Source organism: Mobula hypostoma, chromosome 11 (genome assembly GCF_963921235.1).
Source record: "Mobula hypostoma chromosome 11, sMobHyp1.1, whole genome shotgun sequence".
Classification (NCBI taxonomy): Eukaryota; Metazoa; Chordata; class Chondrichthyes; order Myliobatiformes; family Myliobatidae; genus Mobula; species Mobula hypostoma.
In genome coordinates this window covers 47,274,820-47,291,264 of record NC_086107.1, presented here as the reverse complement: position 1 = coordinate 47,291,264, position 16,445 = coordinate 47,274,820, and the positions used below count along the sequence as shown (strand labels likewise).

General features: G+C 39.3%; 1 protein-coding gene across 3 annotated transcripts in view; it reads left to right on the top strand.

Annotated features, from left to right (window-relative positions):
* ush1c (Usher syndrome 1C) overlaps positions 1–16,445 on the top strand; it is a 184,186-nt gene that overhangs the window by 64,366 nt on the left and 103,375 nt on the right. For all 3 annotated transcript variants that reach the window (XM_063061999.1, XM_063061998.1, XM_063061997.1), the window contains exons 9-13: positions 94–178; positions 4,998–5,057; positions 6,551–6,607; positions 10,218–10,360; positions 12,010–12,075. In XM_063061999.1, coding sequence (XP_062918069.1) covers positions 94–178; positions 4,998–5,057; positions 6,551–6,607; positions 10,218–10,360; positions 12,010–12,075 — 411 coding nt within the window. The remainder of the gene's footprint in view (positions 1–93; positions 179–4,997; positions 5,058–6,550; positions 6,608–10,217; positions 10,361–12,009; positions 12,076–16,445) is intronic.

Below are 16,445 nucleotides of genomic sequence, written 5' to 3'. Positions count from 1 at the left end.
TCTGTCTGTTTTTCACCTCGCTGGTTTTTGAAAGTTTTATTTTGTGTACTTTGTGGATGCTTAAAGTGAGCTCCCTCTCTTTCTCTAATGCAGCATATCCAGTGGCCCTACTCAGAAGCCAGGGATCTTTATCAGCAATGTGAAACCAGGATCAGTTTCTGCAGAGGTGGGCTTAGAGGTGAGTGAATCACATTGAACAGGAACAGGTATTGGCCATTCACCCTCTTATCTGATAACAAGCTACTATGTCTAGAGACATTTTTACGATGGTATTACTGGTAACAGTAGAAACTGTGAGCTGCTGAGAATCACAAGTCTTAATTAGAGGACTTGTGAATCTGACAGTATCTGATTGTAACTAAAGTAAGTGGAGAGCTTGGGTAAGTTAAAGGCATTTCTGCTGTCCATGTTCTGATTTATAGCAATAGTTTAGTTGTAACACATTTAGTAGCATTCACAGGTGATTCAGGAACAGCTTCTTCCCCTCTGCCATCCGATTCCTAAATGGACAGTGAATCCTTGGACACTACCTCACTTTTTTTAATATACGGTATTTCTGTTTGCATGTTTTTTTAAAATCTATTCAATATATACGTGTACTGTAATTGCTTTACTTGTTTATTTATTATTATTTTTATTTTATTTTATTTTTTTCCCCTCCTCTGTATTATGTATTGCATCGAACTGCTGCTACTAAGTTAACAAATTTCATGTCACATGCCAGTGATAAACCTGATTCTGATTCTGATACTAAAGCATAAAAAAGCTGACAGCTGAGAGCATTTGCTCTAGCCTAAAACAGGCAAATTTTGAATGTTTTAAAATGCATGCATCGCAGGTATCACGAATTACGTAAAATGTGCAAATTCTATTTGCAATGTTGGGTGAAAATGGCCTTACTGTATCATTCTGACATTTAATCTGCTTCAAAGTTGTCACTGGTTTATTGTGATGAATATTTTTAGATTGACAGCAATTTCATCCAGACTATAATTGACTTTTTTCATCATCCATCAAATTCCATCAGAGGCATATGCAATACTTCATTGGGATGTAACTAGCAAAAGAAAACTGGGGCAAAGAAATAATCTAAATTTTGGCAGCCTACACTTGGTCAAGGAATTAGACCTGTTTTTACAGGCCAGCTTTGTATAGAAACAAACATATGAACAAATCTGATTGCTGACTGACTCCATTGACTTTAGTCCTTTATGATTTATGCACTGACACTTCTGACTCACTGTACTTAAGCTAATTGTGAAATATAAGGCCTCCAAAATAGTAGCCATGCCACACAGAATGTGAGGTCTATTGTATATAGAACCACCTTGGTTGCAGCTACATTGATTTGACATCAAAAAAATGCCATTTTGGATCTTTATGCTTCAGTTAGTAACTTCTCTTAATCTTGCATAACTTGTTTGGAAAAAAATGGCAAACAACGTTATGAGCATTGCAAGCCAATGGAAGAAAGAAAATGAGGGGAGAAAGTTCACAACAAATGGCCATGTTCACTCAGACTGATCAAAGAGCAAAATGACAGAACCACATCTTGAAGTTCAAAGTTGTCTACAGCAAAAAGAAAACACAAGTACTCCATAGCCAAACAATTCTTACTATAACTTTTCATCTCACCAGAGATCAGAAGATGGAGAGTACTTTGAGGTTTTGTTATGCTTCACTGCAGTTCAGGATATTTTTCACAACATATTGAGTACTTTTATGTCAGTGTGCATTATTTCTGCCTTATACAGTAATGAAAGGAGTTCCACTCCTTCAGTGTCCAGCTGTGTGTGAATGTTTGCCATCAATGGCAACAGAATGAGACTGCACTGCAGACTCTAGTAACCGTGCCTCAGTCCCGGCTTCCCAAGCCTCTGTGTAGAGAATAAATATTCTCCTGGTAACTCTATGGATTTCAAACAACTGCTCTAGTTTTCTCTCCACAACTGAAAGTCACAGTGATGGATTAACTAGGCAATGTAAATTACCCTTTACTGAAGGTAAATTGTAGAAGACTCAAAGGGTTGGTGGGTGTTGAGAGAACATTAATTACAGGATTACAGGGAAATAAGAAGAGGAATGAGGCTGATTTTTTTTTTTACTCGGAGATGACAATGGACCTAGTGGTCTGAATGGTCTCCTATGTTGTAATAAGTAAGTTAGTAAGTCAGTGTGTTGGCTCACAGTTTGTAAAAAAGACTGGAGAATAACCTCCCTTTCCAATAAGATAGCGGCACGCTTAGACACAGTGGCCTCTCCAGGTCCAAAAAATTGTTTGTCCTTTATGTCTTTTTTTTATGATCGCAAGACACTGCAGGATCTTAAGAACATCAAGAATAGCAGGTCTTTCCCATCTAACCCACTAGTGAGTTGTTAGATAGCGATGGATACGGACTTGCTGCGCACTGCGTTGCAGCCTGCTTCAAAGTTCAGTGTTCAAAGTAAGCTTATTATTAAAGTATATATACGTCACCATTTACAACCCTGAGATTCATTTTCTGTGGACCTTCACTGTAAATACAATATGTCGGACCTGAAGTTCCTGCACCTTCTTCCTGGTGATAACAGTGTGAAGAGAGCATGATCTGGATGGTGGGGGTCTTTAGTGATGCATGCTGCTCTCCTGTGTCAACATTCACTGTAACTGTGCCCAATGGTGGGGAGGGCTTTACCAAGGATGGACTGGGCCATATCCACTCCTTTCTGTAGGCTTTTCTGCTCAAGGTTATTGGTGTTTCCATACCAGGTCATGATGCAATCAGTCAATATACTGTCCATCACACATCTACAGAAGCTTGTCGAAGTTTTAGAAGACATGCCAAATCTTCCCAAATATCTAAGAAAGTAGAGATGTTGCCATGCTTTCTTCATAAAGACACTTGTGCGCTGGACCCAAGACGGTCCTCTGAAATAATAGCGCTGAGGAACTTAAGGTGGCTGTCCCTCTCCACCAGCTGTGCGCGACCCAACAAATGATGGAAGTAATTGGCTGGGACATTTTCCTTGTGATTGCAAGACCCTGTTGGACATTGGTGATTTAGAGTAATGCAAGTTCAATTCACTGGATCATTGGCAAGACCGAAAGCGGCAGAGCTGCGTTATCTCAGTTGTAACATAGACAAGGCCACCGTGCCTCAGGATTGCCTGTGGCTGTCACCAGAACCGGCTTTGTGCCACTGGATTCTCAACTAGGTTGCAAGTTGGCCGGTTGTGTTGGTCCTGCCCTCCAGTGTTCACTCCCAGGAAGTCACGTTGGATTGTGTTTGTCTGCAACTACACTTGCATGAAATGAGGACCTGCTGCAGTTTGTTCATGCAGAAACATGGCTCCAGGACAGTATCCATGCACCATCAATCTACAGGCCATGACACTCAGGGATTTGGACCATATTATTTTAATATATTTTTAGTAACTGTATGTTTTTCTGCTATCTTTTGTGCTGTTTGCTGTGTGTGACTGAAGGTACTGTGTGTTGGAGATGGCCCCATAGGCCATCTCCAACGGGATCTCACCACCAAGCACATCCTTTCCTTACCGCCCCCCCAGAAAATTTCTGCTTTCTGCAACAATCGCTCCCTACATGACTCCCTCATCCATTCGTCCTTCCCCACTGATCTCCCTCTTGGCACTTATCCTTGCAAGTGGAACAAGTGAGAAACCTGCCCCTGCACCTTCTCCCTCACTACCATTCAGAGTACCGACTAGTGCTTCCATCTGAGGCGACACTTCACCTGTGAGTCTGTTGGGGTCATATACCGTGGCCAGTGCTCCCAGTGTGGTCTCCTGTGTATCGGTGAGACCCGACATAGATTAGGAGACCGCTTCACTGAGCACCTACGCTCCATCTACCAGAAAAAGCAGGAACTCTCAGTGACCACCCATTTTAATTCCATTTCCCTTTCCCATTCCGATATATCTATCCATGGCCTCCTCTACTGTTGTGATGAGGCCACACTTAGGTTGGAAGAGCAACATCTTGTATTCCATCTTGGTAGCCTCCAACCTGATGGTATGAATATTGATTTCTCAAAATTCTGGTAATGCCCCCCACCTCTCCTTCACCATTTCCCATAACCATTTCCCTCTCTCACCTTATCTCCTTGCCTGCCCGTTGCCTCCTGGTGCTCTCACCCCCTTTTCTTTCTTCCATGGCCTTCAGTCCTCTTCTATCAGACTCCCCCTTCTCCAGCCCTGTATCTCTTTCACCAATCAAATTCCTAGCTCTTTACTTCATCCATCTCCCTTCAGATTTCAAATATCACCTTGTCTTTCTCTCCCCTCCCCCCTCACCTGTAAAATCTACTCCTCAGCTTTTTTTCTTCAATCCTGCCGAAGGGTCTCAGGCCAAAACATTGACTGTACTCTTTTCCATAGAAGCTGCCTGGCCTGCTGAGTTCCCCAGAGGAACGCTGTTTCATTTGACTGCATTTTTTTATGTGGTTGTATGGCAATTAATCTTGAAATTGATTTAAAGGAGTTAATCCAATTATTACGGAGAAAGACTTGGAATATGATTATCTGTCTTAAAATATTGCTTCAATAGAATGCATAAATTTATTCTAAGAAGAGCTAAATCTGAATTTGTGAAAAGAAATATTAAAGTGGAGAGAAGTTGAGCCCAGGAATAGGATTCAATCTACTTGTTTATGTAGACTAAAAGCCAATTTATCCATTTCTGTGCTGTAACATACTGTGACGTCTTAAATGTCTTACACTTTCAAAAATGCAATAACCTGGTAAACTGTTTTTTCATTTGCTGAAATCCATTTTTATGACTGTCAAGCTTGAATTATATACAAAGCAATTAAGTTAATGATGGATTTGTCATTTCTGTGTTAAAATGTGCCGCTATGTTTGTGACTGATAATTAATAAGTAAGCAGTGAATCTCCAACAATTCATCAAGCTAACATAATTAAATAAACAATGACATCTTACAATGTTTGAACGTAGATTATTCTGTGATTACAAGTTGCCTTTCTCTTTTTATCGCAGGTTGGCGATCAAATTGTTGAAGTAGATGGAGTTGATTTTACAAACGTGGATCACAAAGAGGTAAAATCTGATTCAATTTTTTAACAAAGAATTCTGTTTGCATAAAGATCATATGACATTATATGGTTTATTAAATTAATGTTTTGAGTGACAATATCAGTGTCATCAACGCATGAGCAAATTGCTTGGATCAGATGGTTTACCATAGTGTATACTTGAAGTTAGTCGACAGCAGTATTGGGCAGGATTTTAAAAGCTGTTGTTTCTTGTTTATCTCCCTTTCAGTGTTATGCTAAATACAGTTCGTTCCCACTGTATTCATTAAGCAGTGAAGTAAGATTTGAGATGTAGAAAAAAATCCAATAATCTGCATTCCAAATGTTTGAAAATCCTGATTGTCAGTTTAAGACGCTCAGAGTAATGATTTGTGAGCTCCGTCTAACACACAGGGGCCCTACTGTCTACACTCATTTAAGCACACGAGGGTCACAGTTCCTTCCCTCCCTTTAATACACTAGAGCTCTGATTCCCACACTGCCTTCAAAACACCAAGGCCCTAGTTCCCATGCCCTCTTTAATCTCACTGGGCCCTCATTTCCCACATTCACTTGATAATCACAGGTTCCTGTTTCTAGGCTGGCTGGGATTGTTGGGAAAAAAATAATTATAATTTTATGTAACATCTCTAAAATGTGACTTAATAATGTGTTGGCGTATTGATTGAAATAACATTTAATCAGCTGTGCAACCTACTGCTCTGGCACAATGAAAGTCCTGGAGTTTTACTGTATTTTGCTATTGAACATTAAGAGATCACTGATCATTGAGCCTGAAGCTTAGCTCTTTTAGTTGTGTTTCAGTACATGAGGGAAACTCGCATTGTCACTAAGGTCATTCTATTTTTGTCCATCTCTTGTGGTTCTAAAACTTCCTGTATCTGTTGATTTATTACCACAATATTGCATTGCTGAATACAAACTAAACAAACCCCTGCAATGGTAACAATATTTCCTTTGGACAGGGTGATCTTAATAACTTTACCGCTTATGGTATAGTTAAAGATGCATTTGATACCTAATGACTTGATTTGATCCTATTCTGAATGTTTGATCAAACATCCCAATGACTTTATGGAATTGCCCCAATTACTGTTTAGATGAATATGATTAATTGAAGAAAACATACATAAAATGCTGGAGGAACTCAGCAGGTCAGGCAGCATCTGTGGAAAAGAGTAAACAGTCAATGTTTCCAGGCTGAACCCTTCTTCAGCATCCTTCTTTGAGTCCTGAGGCAGGGTTTCAGCAGGAAAAATTGACTGTTTACTTTTTCCATAGATGCTGCCTGACCTGCTGAATTCCTGCAGCATTTTGCAGCATCTGCAGATTTTCTCGTATTTATGATATAATTGAAGATGATGGAATCCAGGTTACCCAGTCGTCCTTTAATGACCTGATTGCCTAACTTCATAAGGAATAAAAATAGTGGCAAAAAATGGGAGAGATGCTGCTTTTTCCAATGATATGTAATTCTATATTTTTCCCCAAAACCAGGCTGTCCAAATTCTGAAGAGTAGCAGGAGCCTGACAATCATTGTACTCACTGGTGCAGTAAGTATTGATCATTCTGCAGACAAAAGGACTGCTAGAGTTTAAAGTTTTCTTGGGGATTGTGTGCAACAAAGTACTTCCGCTTTGTAAAACCGAAGCTTCAAGTTGATGTATTCAAAGTTAAATGCACTATTATTTATTTAGAAACAATATTGTATCATAAATATTGGTGGTAATAAGTTTAACAAGACCATTTGTTGAGATAAAGTTCAAAATATATTTATTATTAAGGTACACATATGTCACCCCATACAATCCTGAGATGCATTTTCTGGTGGGCATACTCAATAAATCCGTAAAATAATAACCATAGCAGAATCAATGAAAGGCTGCACCAACTTGGGCGTTGAACCAGTGTGCAGAAGACAACAAACTGTGAAAATACAGAAAGAAAGAAATAATAATAAATAAATAAGCAATAAATGTCAAGAGCATGAGATGAAGAGTCCTTGAAAATGAGTGCATTTGTTGTGGGCTACAAGTACCTCGGGTCAAGAATGATGAGTTCGGAGAAGGACATAAAGATACGGAAGGCGCTGGCATGGAGGGCTATGGGCAACATGAAGGAAATCTGGAAGTCGAACCTGACCAGAGGGCAAAAAAAGAGGATCTTCATAGCAGTCATAGAGTCCATTCTCACGTACGGATGCGAGACGTGGACACTAACCAAGACTATGTGAAAGTCTCTAGATGGTTGCTATACACGAATGCTCCAGATGGCTCTTAACGTGAGTTGGCAACAGCACATGACAAATGTCGAGCTCTATGATGACCTACCGATGCTCACCACTAAAATAGAGGCGAGAAGACTGCAACTAGCGGGGCACTGCCTATGCCACCCCGAGCTACCTGCCAACCTAGTCATCATTTGGGAGCCCAGACATGGGATGATGAACCCTGGGCGCCCTCCCAAGACTATGGTCAATACGGTCCTAGAAGACAGTGGCGCAGTTACTGTAGATGAACTGAACACACTGATGAGGGAGAAGTGGAGAGTCTGTCATTGTGCCCAACGCCGGCCTCCTAGGCCTGAGTCGACGTAGTAGTAGTGTTGTGGGAATATTTCAAAGATGGGGGAAGTGAAGTTATCCCCTTTGCTTCAAGAGCCTGGTGGTTGAGGGGTAGTAACTATTCCTGAACCTAGTGGTGTGGATCCTGAGGCTCCTGTGCCACCTTCCTGATGGCAGCAGCAAGAAGAGATCATGCCTTGGTGGTGATGGTGTTTGATGGATATTGCTTTCCTGCGTCAGCATTTCACATAGATGTGCTCAATGGTTGGGAGGGCTTTACCCATAATGAACAGGGCTGTATCCACTACTTTTTGTAGGATTTTATGTTCAAGGATATTGGTGTTTCCATTCTGGGCTGTGATGCAGCCAGTCAATAAACTCTCCACTACACATCTGTGGAAGTGTGTAAAAGTTTGAGATGTCATGCAAACTCCTGCAGATGTAGAGGTGCTGCTGTACTTCCTTCTTTCCACAAAATAAGTTGGATTAAGATAAATGAAATCCCAGCAGTCATGTAATTAGACTGGGCATTTCTGGTCACAATCCAAATTAACACAACTAGTAGCATGAATTATGGTGCAAAACATTTTTGAGCTCCTTCAGACATACGTTTGGTAGTCTGTGCTCCAGAAGATGATTCTCACGGGACAGAGCACAGTCTGTCTGCATCTTTGACCTACACATTTGAAGAAGTTTTCCACTATCGTTTCAGTGCAGCTTCAGAAATGATGGCAGACTGCTCGAAAATTTCCAAAATCTCCTGTGAGAGTTTAAGCAAAGCAGAAAATGTGTCTAGCATTTGGTGTGAAAGTGCCCATTTAAAGGTGGTGGTGGGTGGTAGTATTAAAGTTAACAGCATTTCCTTAGTAGATGCTTCACCATAGGCATTCTAGATGCCATGGGGAGTGATAGAAAAAATGCCTCAGAAATGGCCAATATTAAAACTATGATGAATGGAGCATGCTTAATGGCATTGGAATCATATTTGGATCCCTGTAATGGGCATTCACTTTATGGGCATGTTTTCTAAGGTGATAATAACTGAGATGCATGGCATTCTATGGACTTTGGCTATGTTCTACTGCCTGGTCCATGCCATCTGTCTCTGAAGGAGGAAGCCTTAGCAACTATCAACTTTCAGCAACTGGATAATTCCACATGGTCACCAATTATCTCTGCCCAATGTATTATTCAAGGATCAATTTTCTTGCTTTTGGTTTCAGTAGGGAGGAAATGGCTTTGCAGGTGGTGAGCCTTGCTAGCATTGCTAGACTCTGTAAGTGTTGGCAGCCATTGATTGTTGGGTACCCTCAAGACGTCCCTTCAATACCCAGAACCTTTCATTAATTAAAAAGAGTTCTCAATTCTTAAATTTTCAGAGATTGCGAGAAAAATTTTCGGATGATCAAAGCCAAGTTTCCCAGCAGCTCCCATAACTCCTTTATCCTCAATGAATCTGCGATTTCTAACAGTTTCAGTGGTCACAACGACCTTGAGAAATGGATCTCAGAGAAGAAGGGTACTTTTGACTTGCCTGGCTTTTGAGCCCTTGTCCTCCTTGCAATCATGATGTAGAGTAGCCCTTTCATCTCCCGAAAGTGAGATTCCATTATCTTCATCTGTGTGGAAGATGCAGTAGAGTACATGCCCAATGTGCATGGAGACTTCATTGTCCTGAGCCGCAGCCTGCCTATCCCGGCCAGCAGAAGACAACAGTCAATAACTGAGGAAGAGCAGCAGGAGATCCAGAGTCTGAGAACCATGAAATAGAAGGAGATAACCAGCAGGAGCAAGCGGAACAGGAGGATAATGAAGGTTCCAAAGGCAACATTACTGCTCAACATCAGCAGCTTAGTCTTGTCATCTAAGAGAAAAAGGGAGACAGCGTCCAGAGGGGAAGGTATTGCTGCATAGGTAGATGCTTCCTGTGAGAGCCATCTATAATTAGAGTTCCTAAACGGAACAAATGATTCTCTCCACACTCCACCAAATACCGTTACCACAGTAGGACAGCAAGCAGTAAAACAGTTTAATAATGCACAATATTGTCTTGTGTGCTGGCTTGTATGCTCATTTGTACTGCTTCTAAATATTGATAAATCCATGCCTGTACCTATTACTCAAATAGAATGCTGCCCTGTTTCTGTGTTTCCTGATGAAAACTCACTTAAAGCACTGGCTTCTGCACAAAATATACCTTTCTAATCAAAGCTCCATTCTGCAGGTGTCATTAGTGGTTGTGTATTTCATTTATTAGCCTGCCATTCAGCATTGATAGTCCAGTCAGTTTCGAGTACTGGGTAACTATATATAAAACATCAGAGTAGCAAGCAGATGGTAGAAAAGTGCAAAGGAAGGCTAATATTTTCATGGCTGTGTATTCCATTTCCACTTTTTAATGAGAAATTCCTAGTAGAAATCTAAATGAATTTCATTGCAAGGCATTGAACCTGTTGACCATTCCAAGATGCACGTGCCACATCTCTGGAATAAACTCCTTTGCTTCCCATCTCAGGTTAGGCTCCAATAATTAAAAATACATAAGTAACAATTGTACATGTTGCCAATAGTTGAATTTTATGTTTTTCTGATCATTTCAGGGGAAAGAACTATTCCAAACCGAAGAAGAGCGAATGAATGAATATTACCGCCATGAACGAGAGCGTCAGGAATTAATGCAGCAGAAGAGGATTGCAGTGGAAACTAACAAAATTATGAAGGAACAACAAGAAAAAGAGAGGCAGTAAGATGATGTCTTTGATCCTTTTGCTTCCTTTTCAGTAATAAAAGCAACTTAACATGAAACCAAACATAATCATCCATCATACCACAGATTTCCATCCTAAAGGCACCACAGAATGTGTCCAGAAAAGAAAATGGCAGCACTTATCCTGTAATATCCTGCATTATTTTTCCCAGTGCTTCATACAAGCAGCTCAGTTTTCAATGAGATTGAGAAATTTCAGGCATACTATCCTCTGAAGCAAGGCGTAATGTTTGAAATCCCTGATGCTCGCTTCATTTTGTTTTCATTGCAGACAGTTGAATACAATAACCTTTCACTGCAATATAGATAATTCTATTATACCCTAACGTAGTTATAAGGAAACATCAAATACACTACCATATTATTCTACAAGAATCACTTAGCAAAGATTGAATGATGTTTTCATTAATTTATACTGTTTTAAGGAATCTATTTAATTTACATCGCACCCTTCACAGTATCAGCTTGTCCTAAATCCCCTAAAAGCCAATATAAAAAGCTTCTGAATTACATTTACCAGAGGTAGAATCGCAAAGCTGCTGAAACTGAGACCTGGTTTCCGAGCCACTCAGGAGCTCCCTGGGAAAATGGTGGAGATTCCTGAGGGGATATAATGTGTGTAGCCTCACTTTTGCCATTATTCCTGTATGGCACAAATCTTTCTTTTTGGGGCTATATTTTACTGAATGAAATATTACATAAACTGCTAACGTGTATACTAAAGAGGATTTTGCTACACTCCTACATCTAAAACAAATACAATGTTCAATCTTCCTATTGCCGGACGTTATGCTGCCTGTCCTGTAATTACAAGTGCCCAATGTATGTACTCTTCTATACATGAGCAAGCTCCCTAAATATTATTAAATTCAGATATATATACATCCATCTGTTCGTATGTGCAGAAGAATTAGTTTCCTGTCTCTCTCCACTTTTTAGTAATTGTTCATTCTTCTGTGATCTTAATGCCACAATACTGGGGAAGCATGAATAATATGTCAAGTTAATTGTGTGCTTTCCAATTTATTGAAAAAAAATTGACATATAAATGTCTGTAAAATGGTCCCTGTTTATTAAGTGGGGAAGTTTGTATACAGGAAATCCAGCTTTGTGGCTGTTTCAAAGAACACCATTAGACAGGCAGTGCACTGAAACTCACATTCTGCTGGTTAACTTAGTAATTTCACATTATCAGCAAAACATATACTATGATTACTAACCTAGTGACTGCATTTGAAGAGCAAATAATGCTTGTTATTCAATGCAAACTTTAAGGATTAATTGTCTTCCGGTGACCCTGATTATGTTATTTCTGTCAGCTGAGTATGGAGATATGGATGGATGCCATGTATCTCTATGGTAATAAAGGGAAAATACAAAGGAGAATCATGCCTCTATTTTATTTTATGTAAAATTGTTTGCGATATTTATCGGAGAATCATGAGGCAAAAGATACCCCAGGAAATGTGACAGAGGCAAAATATATACCTATAGGAGGTACAAAAATGAGAAAAAACTAATTATATTGCAGTAAGAAGCCACTGCATGTGTTGTTCAAACATGACTGTTGCTAATGTATTTGTGATTTTAACTGAAACTAATTAAACATTTTTTTCATATCTTAGAAGAAAGCTGGAGATATCACAGAAAACTGCTGAAGAACAAGAGAGATATCAAAAAGAAATTAACCAGTAAGTGTTTTATTTGAAAATTCTGTTTCTTTTACCATAATACTGACTGAAGGTAAAGGTATTTTCAGAAATAATTTATGATCTGTATTTAATTGCCGAACAGACCATAATCATATATAGTCCATTAGCAGTCAGTTTTAAAGTCACATCTATAGCAGTACAGGAGATATCCCATTGGTTGAGATTAGAGCAGAGGATCCTCACTCTTTCACCATTGTATAATTTTTTCCAATTAATGACCAGTTTGGATTTTACTTTAAAAATTATAGAATATTTCAACTTTATTTTGAATTTAAGGCATGTGTCATGTTTGGTTTCAGTAGAATCCAAATTCATTTGACGTTATAGTTAAAAATAAATTTTTTGTTCATTGCCTGGTAACTTACTTCTACATTTAAATGGCTGTTTCCTTCTTAAATATTCTCTAGACACTTGGATAAGTATGGATATATGAAAACAGTGTGTTGTCAGACAATTTTACACAGAATATCTCCTATCCTGGCTTGCCTTTGCTTATCATTATCTTGAATGAATCCCTCGAGCTGTTCAGCTCAGTTATTCTCTCAATGTTTTAATCACCAATTAAATTTTCTGGAGTTTCGATATATTGCTCAAAGTGTTCTTATTAATGTGTGTAAATCATGCTTTTTTGAGAGGTACTAAGAATAAATGTATGGATTATTATTCAGATATTGGTTTTCAGAGGATATGTTGAAGGACAGATTGCAAACTAATGAAAAAATGTTGCACCATAATTGCTCATGGTGGATTGCTTTAGTCAGAACTTTCAAGCTGCTCAAACAGATGAGATTTTATCTTTTGCAGTTTTTTGCAAACATTATGCCCTCAATGTGCTTGTTTAATGGGGAAATATTTTGTTTATTGGCCTGCACTGCTCCAAAGAGCACTATTTGAGGTCATTCTTACCCTCTGCCATTAGACTCTATAATGAGTCAACCTATAGCCAGGGAAATGATGACCCCCTCCTGTTAGACTGTTTAAGGTAACTGATTTTTTTATTCTTTCTTACTTTTCTTCTAATATTTGTATATCTGTGCATTTGTAATGTTACTGTGACACTGTAATTTTCTTTGGGATCAATAAAGTATCTATCTATGTATCAAAGAAATAGCCTTGAGCTGAATAGATTTCAGCTTTACTGACAGAAACCACAGTCAGTTGCTTAATAAATTCATTGTCTGTCAAGTCACCACAATCAGCTTAAAATTTCTGATTTAAAATCTGAATTTGACCCAATAAAGTGGAACAACTAGGGTCAATTGCTATAGCTAACAAGTCAATTATTGTCTGTCAAATTAATAGGAAGGAAATTAATCAAGGGATTATAGCAGTAACCATTAACATAAGTGCCCAACAATTTCAAAATCTGCTGTGACAGCTATGAAATTTGAATTCATTTAATAATCAGGTAATTGAAAAATATGAATCACGAAGTATTTTGTTCTAAAGACCCAATTGATTCCCAAATGTCCTTTGAGAGGAAATATACTAAAGTTGCAAGATACCATAACTACCAACAACCAAATTGGTGGAGGAACCCAGCTGCTCAGGCAACATCTGTGGAGAGAAATAAATGAATGATTTTGACCCAAGATGTTGTCTGACAATCTCCCTCTACAGGTGCAAAATAATCATGGCTGTCCAAGAATGCAATCCCAGAGCAAGAGGCTGTTCCTATATGCCTCATATTTAAAAGACTGTCCACCAATCTTGTAATTACATCCTCTCCTTTCAGCTTCGCCCACTCATGGAAGCATTGATATTAAGCCTCTCTTGCCCCTTAAGGATCAGACATGATTCAATAACATCTCCCCTCAATTTTCTACCCTCCAATGAGTGTAGACCTAATCTGTTCAGCCATTTATCATGGGACAGTCCTCTAATGGCAGGAATTAGCTTGTGAATCTCCATTGGATTGTCCCAGTACTAGTACAGTGCATTCCAGTTAATTGGGACATATCGGGAACAATATGTTTTGCCCAATTAAGCAGCTGCCCCAATTATTCGTTTTCATGGAATTAGTTAAAAAAGGTATTTAAAAAAATAAACTACTCATGAACTACTTAATTAGGTACTGCAAATAAAATACAGAACAAATTAGAACACTACCAACATTAATACTGTACAGTAAAACTCTGTATTAATTAGTAATGGTTATCGATGATGGAATTCATCGAGCGAACGTTGCCATTTACTTGTGATGGACTGAAAATGAACAAAATCAGCACAGACAATGGACTGCCTTCATTGCCTTCCAGCATGAAGTAATGTTATGATCCAACAATATATTGCCTGGCATCATGTGTAGTCACTAGCTCAGATTCTGTTGCGTCATCCTCATCCTCATCAGAAGTCAGTCAGGGTCTTCCCAAACCAGAAATCCTGGATCAGTAGTTTTGTGCAAGCACTGGGTGACATAGAGCGTACTTTGCCGGCAATCAGCAGGAGCGCAAGAAAAGCAGCTACGATCTGCGCAAAGCTATCAAGGCTGTGAAACAATATACAGGGACAAGATTGAGTCAACATTCACAACGAATAGCACATGTGACTTGTGGTGAGGGTTGCATACCATCTCTGAGGCTGAGGTGCACAGATATTTCCAACGGGTGGACAGTCACAAGGCTGTGGGACCGGACAGCATCCCAGGGCAAGTTCTCAGGATGTGCGCAGCACAACTGGCAGGTTGTGTTAACAGGCATTTTTAATCTCTCCCTCTCCCAGTGTAATGTGGCCTCTTGCTTCAAATTATCCACCATTGTCCCTGTACCAAAAAATACCAAGGTAACATGCCTGAACAATTGGTGTCCTGTCACACTCACTTCAATAATAAGCAAATGCTTTGAGAGGCTGGTCAAGGACTACATCTGCAGCATGCTACCACCCAAACTGGACCCTCTACAATTCACCTACAGAGACAACTGATCAACAGACGATGCAATAGTCACTACTCTATATACAGTCCTTACACATCTGGAGAAGAAGGATGCTTATGTGAGAATGCTGTTCTTGGACTACAGTTCAGCTTTGAACACCATAATTCCATCCAGGCTTGACAGGAAGCTCAGACCTTGGCTTCGACCCTGCCTTGTGCAGCTGGATCCTGGACTTCCTGTCAGATCACCAGCAGGTGGTAAGAGTTGGCACCCTCACCTCCACCCCTCTGACTCTCTACACAGGAGTCCCTCAGGGCTGTGTACTAAGTCCCCTCCTTTACTTCCTGTATACCCATGACTGTGTCGCCACCCACAGCTCCAATCTGCTAATTAAATATGCCGATGACACTACATTTGGATCAACCTATTTCTTATGAGGAAATTGCCGAGGCTGTACGTTCATTGCACTCTGGGAAATCTCCAAGTCCTGAAGCATTTTCTGGAGAATTTTACAAGGCTTTTTCCTCATTGCTTATACCTCATTTATGTTCTATCTTTTCGGATTCTTTTAAGTTGGATGGACTGCCACAATCTTTTTATGAAGCTTTCATTTCGCTTATTCTTTTAAAAAAAGTAAGAACCCAACTGAATGCTCTTCATGTTGACCAGTATCTTTACTTAATGTTGATACTAAAATTCTATCCAAATTTTTGGCTCGTGGGCTTGAAAATATTTTACCATCTATCATATCTGATGATCAGACTGGATTTCTTAAAATTGGTATTCTCATTTTAATATTTGTCATTTACTAAATGTTACGGATTCTCCTTCTAAGGAGATATCGGAATGCGTGATATCTGTAGACGCTGAGAAGGCTTTTGATCGGGTTGAATGGAATTATTTATTTAAAAACTTAGAAAAATTTAACTTTGGGCCTGATTTCATTCATTGGATTAATTTACTTTATTTATCTCCCTCTGCTCGGGTTCTTACTAATTTTCAGTATTCTAAACCATTAAAACTCCGACGTAGAACCAGACAAGGCTGTCTTTTGAGCCCTGTGCTCTTTGATCTGGCTTTAGAACCCTTAGCTATTGCTTTTCGAGAATCTAGGGATATCACTGGTATTTTAAGGAGAGGTACTACCCACAAAGTTTTACTCTATGCTGATGATCTATTGCTTTTTATTTCTAATGTTGAGACTTCGTTACCTCCTATGCTTTCTTTACTCTCCTGTTTTAGCCAGTTTTCAGGATATAAATTGAATTTACATAAGAGTGAACTTTTCCCCTTGAATAATTTGGTAACAATTAATACTAAGTTAAAGTTAAAGTCTGTCCAGAGCAGTGTGTAGTTAAGTGCCTTGCTCAAAGACACAACACACTGCCTTGGCCAAGACTCGAACCCACGACCTTCAGATCGTGAGCCCAATGCCCTAACCACTTGGCAATTAATACTAACCTTCCTTTTAAAATT